Below are 12,282 nucleotides of genomic sequence, written 5' to 3'. Positions count from 1 at the left end.
CTGAAAATGTAATTGAAAGAGAATAACACTAGGTTTTTGCAGAAACAACTGTCGGCTACCAGCTGCTTTTTTCAACAAAAAAAAAATCTTACCTCCACAATCTCATTCTTGCATACTCGCAAACTATTTGATTCCCGAACAATTTTTACTACACTGGAAAAAAAACAACGTTGGCTCTTTCATTATTTTGAAAAAAATAGCCGCTGCATACTCACTTCTTCCTTCTGTGTTTATTTGGCTCTTCTGAAGAGAAATGTTTCTATCTTTTGGAACTGTAAAATTGAACGGTTTCCTTGCTGAAAAAACTAAAGGAAGTTGTTCGATTTTTTTTTTGATTGTTCTAACTCTTGAAGTTGAAAATAATAATTTAGACTTCTTGTTTCTCAATCCACCACAGTATCACATGAAAAAATGAAAGCCAAAAATTGTTTCCGGCCAGAACTTCTTTTGCTCTCGTAGTCGTAACTACTTGTTTCAGTCACTGACTTTTGCAACAGCAATATTTTGGAGTCGTGATGGGGTCGTGTCCCTTAAAGGCATCACCCCAGGAATCTGACTTGGTACAGATTTTCGACGGAAAAACTCTATACGGAGTCGTAGATTGCGGGATCAAGGATGGTTCCGCCCGTTTCTCCCCAATCGTGGCAAAAAAGGTGTAAAAGACCCGTTTTTAACGACGATTCCAGTTGCAACGCTCCACTTGTACACGCGTTGCATCCAACTGCGCAGCGGTCAAAAGCCAGTGAGTTCTCACTGACTGCCTTCCCAAGTTAACCAATGAATAGATTGCTGAGGGCACCAGAACGTACACACAGAGGAACCTTCTACCGTTCCTCGCAGGAATTGAAGCAGTTCCCATGACGTTTTTTAGGACGATAGGAGAGGGTTGAGCGGAACCACCCCTGATCCCGCAATCTACAACTCCATTTCTAGCCTTTGCCGTGGACCGTCACGATGTCAGATTCGTGGAATACTGCCTTTAGATGAATAGCTCATCCATAAGCGGAGCTGTGCGTTTTGAACCAGTTGGAACGAGATTACCCTCAAGACAACCGGGAAACGAATGTGTCGCTTTCAAAGGTAAAAAGCATGGTAAAAAAACGCGTTCCTAGAGTTGAAATTTCAACCTGGGATCTTTTTCACCATAACACAGTGGTTCGAGACGGCCGCAAAACTATCAGTCAAAAGAGTAGAGGTCAGCAGACAGATATGTGTTGCACAGAAATGTAGGATGTCCACCTACGAGCTATAGGGCAAGATCCACCCTATGAGAAGGGCGACGAAGCAGCCGGCGCTCGCACCGCCCCCATAAACGACGGTCCTCTGCATGTTGGATATATCCTACGAAATAACGTCACAATTCACTGGTGACGGAAAATCCTTGCTTTTACTCACTTTTACTTCACCTAAATACTCTAGAATAAATTTTGGAAGAATTCCTACACGTTCTCCTTCGATAGTAATTCAATGTGCTCTTCCGTTGAGGTACGATGCGCCGTTTCACAACTTAACCGCCGCAGCTAAAAAATTAACCGCTACTTTGAGGTAATACGTTTGACACCTCATTCAGCTTCAGGTTTGCCTCCATGCGAACAGTATCTTTCCCCAACCGTGGACACTCAGCTCAGTGGATGGAATTATCACGGAATGAAGAATAAATCGGATGATTTGGGACTTTCTGCTTTGAACGAGAGTGAACTAAGAACCCCTTGACTAGAATTCATTTTAAGAGAGCTTGAAGACATTGTGCCACCTGAGAAGAAACTATCGAAAGACTCAGTTAACGAGGGTACAAAAGTCGAGCTGACCCAGCCATTATTTGTCAGGCTTTCATCCTGGTCTTAAGATGGATGCAAGTGAGAAAGTTGCAACCGATCAGGATTCACTGTATGTGTGAAGGACAACAGAATTTCCAACTCTTGAAAAGTTGAGTTCTCTCCAGTGGTGAGCGGAGATTGGAGCGTGTTTAGTACGGACGTGTCGCCACAAGACTCGCACTATCCCCTACACATGTACAACTCAGATGGATCATGAGTCCAAGGTTGATCGGTTTGCCCGACGATGCAGATTTTTACACCACATAAATGACGTAAAGAGAACGGTATATCATGTGTTACTGATAGAATTGTGTGGCGCAGTCGGTTAGAGGTCCGTTGTAGGCACACGGTCGAGGGTTCGAAACCCTACCCTAGTGCAAACCAAGCCTTTGATCCCTCCGGGGTCGATAAATTGGTACCAGACTTGTCTGGGAGGATAAAAACACTGACTTGACGCATCGGCTGGCCCTCGCAAGACATTGTATAGGCCAACACGCGTTCCAAAACCTCAACAATTACGAATTCCAGTAAAATTCCACAAGTAATTCCAGTAATGCGTTGGCGCATCCCAAGTGCCAGTGACTTTATCCTTTATCCTTTTATGGCTGTAAAGGGAAGCTCCGTTGAATAAGCAGTTTAGTCTGGAGCTCCTGCTCACAGGTTTTGTTGGATGCTCCTGCTTTTCTGCAAATATGTCAAGACTATGTCGAAAACCTTATCCACCAGTGAGGACACTCTAACACAAAAAGCTGCCCCAGGCACTGTCCTTATCCTTAAGAGGACATTAAGAGTAGCCTCCGAAAAGAGATCTTTCAACAAAGATTTTCTGTGTGGGGAAAGGTGATACGCGTACAACTATCCAGTGTTAGCATGCACGCGGTATTTCCCCCTTCCTTTTCAACTTCTTCACTTCTGTTCTGTGTTCTTTCTCTGGAATTCCGAACGGTTCTGCATCCGTCTCTTCTAATAATTTGAAATTTCTTCTCTTCAATGCTGGGAGAGTTGTGAGAAGCGAAGCAAATTTTAATAACTAGGACAACTGGGAATCCGTTCTCGACAGAATATCATCGTTTCTGAGCAGAAATGAATAACAAGAGCGTTTTTGTTTAAACAGCATGAGTCTACACGAATGCACTTGTGTTTTGAAAATAAACTGTGACCCATAGCTTGTTCAGGAGTAATTGTCGAACGAGAGGAAAACAGAAAGTTATTCTAAGCTAGTCATTTAACACTTGTACTGGCCAGCGAAGTCGTCTTCTCTGAAATCTGGTGCACTGTTTGCCTCGTTTTGTTGTTCTAGGACAGGAGCAGCTCTTCTAAATCTCCAATTGAGCCCAGTGCTCAGAAATACTGCACTGAATACGTAGCCTAATGCCCTTATGGCCAGGTACCAATGATCAGTTCCCTGTCATAGCTTACAAAGCAGACAATGTGAACAATTGAGCTAAAACTGACTTATAACATGCAAAACACTCCTTTACTCTTGCCTTCAGGATATGCGTATGCGAATCCTAAACAAGATTTTCTAGAATTTTGTCGCTTTTTTGGATAATTTTTTGTGGTTTCCAGGCATTCCAGTGTGCTGTAGTCCAGCCCACTGGCAGAGCCCAAACTCTCATAGGTGAAACGTATAGAGAGAACATGGAATCTTCGGGTACAAACATCTGTTTCGCTGAATTGCAGATCGCTGCCGAACGAACAGCCAGCAGCCCCGACTAGAATTCTACGATATCTGTGTGTGTCGTTTGCTGCAGTGCAGGAAACACGCATCAGAGGTCGGTCCGTCATCAGTATTGGAGACTACGCCATCGACTGCGTTAATATTGATGAGAGGAAAGTAGAAAGCTGCACGATAGCTGTAAGGAACGAGTACAACAAACTGGTGGAAGAATTTCGCTCAACGTCGTCAAGAAGCGCCTATGTACGTCAGAGTGGTCGCAGAGAACAGAAACTCTGGATCTTGAGAATTCTAAAGCCCACTCTCTTGAGTAACCGCAAAAAACCGTCTTCGCTGTCTTGGTCGCATTATAAGGAGACCATCAGGCCTTCTCGTCCAAGTTTACTTGAAGATGGTCCCAGACCTAAACAGGAGAAGGCCACCTAAACCTAAAAGAAAGTACTGGACGGAAGCGGTGAGGGAAGATCTGAAGAATTTTGACATCTACAGGCAGCTCAGGCGTCACGTAATGTTTCACAGTGTATGGAAAGTGACGGACGAATAGATTTTGTGGGAGTTGTGGGAGCTCATGCGGAAGATTTCACAAGATGAGCTCCGATATGTCCAAGGATGACTCACCTCGGCAAAGTTGCGGATAAGCCGTCTCGTCTTTCCAGGTGAGAACAAAAGAAAAACTACTACGTAGGTATAACCGGGTCAAAGCAACCTTGAAGCTCAGTGCAGCTGCGTAAGTGGCTGCGCTCGGAACGTAACGTGTTCGAGCGGTTGAGATCGGGGCCGGGCAATCGCTAGCTTCACCCGAACTGCAGCGATGAATGGTGCCAGCATGGGTCCCTTCTCCATCTCAACCAGTGGGTTCGTCTGCGCCACTTTGAGCGTATCGACCCTCCGCTCGTTTTGATCCGACTATAGCTGGGAGAAGATCCAAGAAGCCGCCCATGTTCATGATGTTCGGTTTTTTACTTCTACATGGAATTTGCGTGACTGGGTTTACGCTAAATGCGAAATTCCTCCACAATAAACGTCGAACGAAGTGCAACCAACATCATCCCTGCCACCTCACTGTTTGACGTTCGATTTTCTTTAGTTATTTTAGAATTAAGCAGCCGGTAGCAGAGTATCATTCCGCTCTTCCCTCAACTTCATAACATTTCTCTCAGAATTAGACGTAATAAGCCGGCGCCATATTTTACAACATGTTTTGCAGTTCACTGCCGTGTTATGGTTTAATTGAAATTCCTAGAACATGATGAAAACTGGCTTTCTCTTAGCCAATCGGATCATTTAGTTGAACGGGAAGGAGAGAGAAAAATAATAAAGAAAGGCAATGCGTTGATGCATCCCAAAAAGAGTGATTCTCGGAAACCCACGAATTTTATCTTTTGTCTTTTTGCACCAGGGCCTCACTTTCGCAATGCTTTGCCGAACGCAGTCAAAATCCTTTGCCGGGAACAAATTTCACTCATGGGAGGTGCACTTCAATTACTCCCCGTCAAAATTTGTTAAACTTTCACTTGCACGGATGTCTACAGTATCTTGATGGGAATCACTTCCTTATCTGTTTGAGTCGAAAAAAACTAGGAAAATTCTGAAAAGTATCACCTTGACTCCCGTTGTTCGCCGATTCGTTCGAGCGTGTGCCGGTAGTGCTTCTATTTGTACCGATCGCGTGCGAGAGCCGCCAAGTGGTTTCTCCTTTCGCGTGGGGCTTAAACAGCGTGGGATGTTTCTTTGGAGAGCTTTGAGGAAAAGTACATGTACGAGTGAACATGCGGGAATTTCATCGCATGAAATTGAACCGACGTGGAGCCCTCGCGGTGTCACATTTGTTTTAAACCAATGCTAATGCTAGTGCTCTCAGCTTTCCAAAGCGGCGTCATAGGTGCTTATTTACGTCGCTGCGCGTTCTAGGGTGACATAAATTTTAGAGAAAGAGCTGTTGCTGTAATGTCATCACTCACCACGTTCCTTCTCTTTTGGATAAACAAAAAAAGCCTTGAAAGTGAACACTTTTCGGACTTTCTGTAAAGTTGTTCACCGCATACGCGCAGAAGAAGGGCGTCGATACGCTTTGTTGAGGTCACAACCTCATATCGTTCTCCTCTACGTTGTGCTGAGCGTCACACTGACGACAGGTTCTCACTCCACCACAGCAGTAAATTTTCGCGCTCATCTTTCTTGAAAACCACCGCTTTACGTCCTCGCGGGAACTTCTGTATCTGCTTTCTGATCTTCTGAAGCCTTGGGGGTGCTGCACGTGTGACGCTGTTTCCCATAAATGCAGATAGTTTTTTGATGAACGCGCAAGGACTGCACGAATATAAGCCCCGCGCCCCGTGGTTCTCACGCGGCCGATTGTGACCAGTTCTTCAGACAACACAGTACACTTAAGAAAATTAACCCTGTCTTCCTTCTTCTCTTCCACTGCATTGTCTTTCCAGAAACGGCAGTTTTTACTGCCGAGACTAAGCTGAAAAGATAAACAAGGGGACATTCGAACCTTTAATAGGATTAGTCAGGAAATGTTCCGCTTCACTCCGATTATTGAAGGAATCGACAAGGCATGGCGTGGTCTCCTTCGGACATCCTGTGACTTCCGCTGAGCCTAAGGAGATATGCGAACTTTTAATCGGTTTGTTTCTTTTTAAATAAAGGCTAGCCAAATTGAAATACGTCAGCGAATAGCTTTCACCCTAATACATTTTCGAAAAAAAGCCTCACATCAGCTGACTGCTGTGTTTACTCGACAATTCCTAGTCATTTCCTTAGTTTCTTTTCGGTGCAATTTCCTTATGACGAAAAACAATTCATTTCAACGCCCAACAACTCCTGAAAAGAATCTGTGAGCAGCGTAGAATCCTTTGTTGGACTCATCACTGTTCATTTCCAGCCATTTCTAAGCCCGTTCATCAAAATTTCTGTCTTTAGGTTAGGCGGCCTTTTATAAGCTTGAATCAGGGCACACTTATGTTCTCTAGAACAAAAGCCCTCCAGAAAGAAAACACTACAAAGCTTTTAATTTTTTAAACAGTGCAGGCGGAGATATAGAGTTGCACACCATTTGCAGCGTTCAGAGGAGTTAGAAAAAAATACCCAATAAAAATACAAAAAATACCCACCTGACGGGAAGTAATCTTTCATCCTTGACGGAATGGTTCTGGAATGGCTATGAAAATCAACCTAATTTATAATCAGCCATTTTGAACTCTTTTTTCTAGTTTTTGATGTCTTCTCCTTCTCTCAAATCTTGTTGCCATTCCTCTCATTCCATTTCTCTTTATTCCTTTTCTCTTGGAAATTCTTTGAAAGAAAGGCTATCCTTGTTCTTACCCACTTTAAGTCCACCTAATTCTGGCGTAGGCAGCAGCTGTTCCAAGAGAAGCGGCATTGAAAAGTATGTAGGTCGCAGCAGGTCCTCCGATGGATAGATTATTTTCTCTCTTTCTTGATTAGTGATCGGACTAAAAGACTTGATTATTTCTGAGCCGTTCTGGTAACTTTGTCATAACTGTTAATGTTAATAGCTGATACTGTCATTCTACAGAAACGGTGACTGTGACTCTGCAATTTCTTCGTTGAAAAATTCCTTAGTGTTATATTTTTGAGGATTCTGCCTGATCCTTCCGTTTTCTCGTGGGCAGGAGACCCTCGAAGTTTTCCGGCGATGCTCTTTTTCTTTTGTAGTCGCATGTGGCTATCTTCATTCCCCTTAATCTGCTAGTTGTACGATGACTGGAATAGAAGCAAACACTCATTAAATCTCCTTTCATCTGCACTAGATCGTCAAATCTTCATCCTGTTCCTGTAGATTTGAATACGTAACCTTTTGATTTTATCTGCTTCTCCTTGGCAGTGCTTATTTTCGCCGTTTAGCCACCGAAGCATTGCGGTGTCCTTCCCTTCATTTTCTTTTTTCTGCGCATACCGGCTGCATACTGTTACGATCCATCAGTTCGCCAAGAACTTCCTTTGATCAGCTCTGAAATCTTTCTTTTCTACTACAGATCGAAACTACCTCCAAAATTTCGAATGATTGCGTTTCGATCTTTGGATACGTCTGGGTTTTGCGACAATACATGAAGAGTGCCAATAAACTGTTCCCTCAACCCTCGGCACATCTCTACCTTCGTTTTGAACTGTGATAATTGTGATGCACCTGAAGTGTAACATAGAGGAGTTTTTAGCAGCTCTGCTGGGAAGAAAGTGGGGATAAGAGGATTTCCTGCAAATTTCCGTTGTTGAGAGAACGTCTGCCTCCCCCAAAATGTTCGCGGGATTTTGTTGCTCCGCTGTTTTTGGATTGCAAAACGAAAATATGCGTTATTGCATTCGGATTTTTCCAGATCAACCGAGAACACTAGTTCGTAGATTTTGTTGGTGTTTTTCTCTGGAACTAGAGTTTGAATTCAGCACTTGTACTAGAAAAGGAAAATAACACATTAATTTCTTGGAGAGAAAAAAATTTTGCGAAAAAAAAATTAAAGTTATACTACTACAGATCGAAACTACGTCTGAAGTTAGGAAGAAGAAAAAAAGGGAACCTGAGGAATAGATTTTAAAGAACGGAGATACCGGGGATTCTCCACAAAGGAATAGGGCTAGGGGTATAGATAACAATTATGAGCGCAAGCACGCTCAAGTTCAGTAATTGTCCTAAATAACGGTGCGGGAAAAGCTTTCGCTGATCGAATTTTCCTACAATGTACCTAAGAACGAGCCAGTTTGCGAGTACTCATTGACACACGCGGCGTGTACGCCTGCATTTACCGGCACGTTACTGTAGGTGTCTTGTGGGAAAATTCGATCGCCAAGCCCGTCTCAGACGCCGCTTTTCAAGACAGATCGGGCAAAGTGGGCGTGATCGCTCTCTACTCATGATCTACACCTCCAACCGTATCGTTCCGTGCAGAGATCCTAACATTGTCGATTTCGTGAAATGTTGTCTTTGAATGTAATTCACTGCTTTAAATGCGAAAATGTCGGATAAGCGAAGTTGTTCGCGGAGGTGATCTAGACATAACTCCCAGAGACAAAGAACAGCTTTTTTTCAAACAAGTTTTGCGTTGAAGTAAGAAAAATAAAACAAACTGAGGCCTGAGGAGGAAGAAGAAGTTGTGTGAAGAAGTATTGTTTGAGATTTTAGGGAGCAGCATGTTTTCGTGCCTGATCTACCTTCCAATCTTCCTTCGATATCTCTCGATAATGCTGAATGCATCCTTCAAATACATGCCACCATTCACAATAGTAGCTAACTACTTAGTGTGGAGCTTAATGGCCGCGCTTTCAATTCCAGTCGTTAATTCCTGTCCATTGAAAAGACTCCGTAATAAATCGTCATTTTCTCCGTCAGTGTCTTTATGAACAAATGAGGAGATCCCAGCTTCTTGAACATTTCGTTTTTCAAATCTTGGATTGTTTCTTGAAAAATTACATTTTCGTGCGTCCTGATTTCTGTATTCAGGCGACGGAAACAACCGTTTTAGCGTTACGACCTAGTTTCTTGCACTTGACGTCGTCTCCGAGAGTTTTCTTGTTGTAGCCCGCAGTAGGATGCAGGGAATGAAGCAGGAAATCAGTCAAAGTCAGAAATCCTTTGTGGCACTCCTCTTTGTTATTGAAATCGCTCAATTTTCTGCTATAAAGCGCTTTGTGTTAGTGCTGGGTAGTTTTCCTCAAATTTCGTGGTGAATGTCTGCTAATGGAGGTAAAGCCGCCCATCGCTACCACCTGAAATATTCACGCAGCGCTGGGTATGTCTGGTCTTTTCGAAGGATGTGTGGGAACGTTTCAGCATCGACCATGGACTCTCCTAATTCCCACAAATGAATCTCCATCGAGCTCTTATTCCAGTGTCACATCGTTGAGCAAGCGAAGTGTTTAGTGTAATTCAAGCAGTTTTTGCTCAGTTTTTTTGCTTTCGAGTCGCCTACAGCGATTCTTCAATGCCACACACATTAGGACAGTGCTCCCAGATTGCCCCTTTCTCTCACATCGCCTTTAATGGTTTTTCAGGCGGAGAGAACAGGGAAGAATCCGCAACGGACTTTGTTCTCATTCTTTTATGAGGATGTGCCAAACTCCGGCATTGATTGGCACTCATTTTCCGGCTAGCGCTCTATTATTTCTTCAGAAAATGTTTGATGTCTCACATCGCAGAGTTTTTAAATAATCTCAGTGAGTGGCCCAACCCAGAATCCTATCCCGCTCATACTTCGCCAGTCATTTTAGAGATTGAAAACTTCTCAAAAAATTTCGGCTCAACAACTCAACAGTAAAAGTAAGGAAATATAATACTTCTCGCTGAGGAATCATTCTCATTTTTTCACTCCTTCCGACGCATTTTCCCACCTATGCCTTTCGTTTCCTGCTAATTTCACAGTCTCTCTTTTCTTCGTTATTTTAGGGTCCAGAGATGGTGCCAAGCATGCAATAACTAACAACTTCACATTTCAGACGCGCATTCAAATGTTTCTTCTGTGAATTTTATTTTTTCCGGGTTCTAAGGATACCACTCACTTTTGAAGTCTAATTCAAGATGGACCACAACATGTCTGTGACTACATTTACATGGATATAGCATTTTTTAATTAAGTTCAAAAATGCGTCGTCGTCGTTGATTACTTCCCCTTATTTTTGTTTATTTCCTTTCCGCTTTCGTTCCTAAACAATCCACTTTGCGAGGAAAAAATATCAATCTACTTAAAGTAAATCCTAAAGTTTCCATGTGGTTTTATTCTGTAGAAAGAGGAAAAGAAATTGAATGAAAATTCCTCTATCTTGCTGAATTTGTTGGGTTCTATAACTAGACGAGAAACCAGCCCATAGTTTCTCATCTCAATAGAAATCTGTGGGAAAGTAAGCGTGTTTCCCCTAAACTGCAGGAACTGTAAGCCGACGGCATTCAGAGTTCCAGCTCGACTCACTTGCCTCACAATTTGAAAAGAGCAGGTGAGAGCTGGCTTATCGCAAATTGTTCCTTTCTCAGCTTCCCACTTAATTACATCGGCTTTGCACTAATTTATCCAAGCAAGAAAGTTCGAGTCAACACAACGAGGCTGCTTTCATCCCGTATTTTTCGTTTTTCAACAAAAGCTTGGCGAAAGAAGGTATTTACTTCCAACGATGCTGACTGAAGACGGTAGCGCCATTGCATCTGCGATTTCCTAGTGGGATTAGCCCTGTGGTAACATCTCACGTGAGAAGACACTGCCGTACTTTTCCTGGCAGAACAAAGCGGAGAAATGTGATCATCAGGTCGTCGCTCTTCCTCTTGTACACTCTGTATTCTGCAGAACCCACTCGCTGAGAGTTCTCCCTGAACGATTGTCTGCAAAATGCGTCGTCCTTGACCTTGCACCGTTGGAATGATGCAGGATTTCAAATAATTTCTTTCACTTCTTTCTTCTTTCTTCCCCTCTCTTCTTCTGATTGCGCAAGAAGAGATATTACCAGCATCTCTCTTCCGATAGATGGAACTCGCCTTTTTTCTGTTTATGAAAGTTCATCTTTCTGAAACCGAGGCTAACGCAGAAGCAAAACTGTGTTGTTGCATGGATAAGAGCATATCTGAATGGTTTTGTGCTCTTTCGCTAAATCTTTGCTGCTGTTGTGTAGTTCCTAAGCTTATCGTTTTCCTCTGCTCAGTTCCGGAGTTCACTGGTTGTTCATCTGGATTTCTTAGATACACTGACATCGACCTCAATGATAGATAACAGGCGTGGTTTAAAGTACCGTTCTCTGTTATGGTTCTTTCCGTGATATAAGCACTTGTACCGTCCAACCGTCCAAGAGTGCGGCAGACAACGCTCTGCCCAATCTTTCATTCGACCGCATCGCTTGAAGTTGTTCCGTTTACCTATATTCATATAATGAATACTTGAATGAATTCCACTGTACCACCGTGTCGGTCTGTTCAATTAGTGTAGTGATGACCCCAAGTCTCTAGTCAGCCACTCTGTAGTCTGTTCCCCATTTTCTCCATTTCATCAGCGATGACATACGAAACCTGGATCAAACTTGAATCTGGACTTTGATTGAAGCCCTAAAATGATAAGTTCTTAGTTGAACTTTGCCGAAACACGTTTCGTGCCATGCTCTGATGGTCCAAACTGCGTTGGGAGAACGCCACAAAGATAACCATAACAGCGAACCGTACTCTATACAAGCCCCTTATCTAGCATCGCGGTCGGTGATGGACACCATGTACTCATCAAGCGGGAATGCGTGGATCATGTTGTGGTCAGCTTAGCCCGTTTGTAGTTACGAGGCACTATGACTTCGGTCACAACCGCCGGTTCTGACCGAACTACTTCAGACCCAACATTTCTTTCGCTGCATTTAGAGGGAGGTTTTTGCGAACGTGTACGTGTTCATAGACCTCAACGTTTCCGAACTCCGTGTGGAACGCATGGGCGCATCTCATCTCGCGGATTGATCCGCCTGAGACTGTTCTCCATTTATCAAATCATTATTTCTGGATAGCTTAGGTACAAAGAAAGTTTGCAATAAGGTAGGAATGGTTGTCCCCGTACTCCATTCACAAATCACAGTTATCAGTTATTACTCTCAATAACCACTTCTATACCGCTGCAGTGACCACCTTACAATCCCAGGATAGCGGTAGGCGTAATTTGACTTGGATCACAGCTTTGAGTTCGGCTGCCGCTTTAACTGTCGGCAATAGCATGGAGAACGAGAAATTGTTTAACGTTACTCGACGTAAATCTTTCTTTTTGTGGCTAGCTTATTCGAAGAAGTTTTTAGCACACAAATATTTAGCGTCTCACA

At 43.3% G+C, this 12,282-nt stretch overlaps 1 protein-coding gene across 1 annotated transcript; it reads left to right on the top strand.

The window, feature by feature from the left end:
• Window positions 1-983: 983 nt before the first annotated feature.
• On the top strand, window positions 984-3,921 carry RB195_009847 (uncharacterized protein; the record flags this gene model as incomplete). The annotated part of the gene is made up of 3 exons (XM_064190582.1): window positions 984-1,080; window positions 3,387-3,438; window positions 3,501-3,921. 3 exons carry the CDS (start codon window positions 984-986, stop codon window positions 3,919-3,921), a joined length of 570 nt encoding a protein of 189 aa, XP_064048165.1.
• Window positions 3,922-12,282: the final 8,361 nt, after the last annotated feature.

Source organism: Necator americanus, chromosome III (assembly GCF_031761385.1).
Source record: "Necator americanus strain Aroian chromosome III, whole genome shotgun sequence".
NCBI lineage: Eukaryota > Metazoa > Nematoda > Chromadorea > Rhabditida > Ancylostomatidae > Necator > Necator americanus.
Note: the sequence above shows the minus strand (reverse complement) of the source record. Positions and strands in the feature narration are given on the sequence as shown.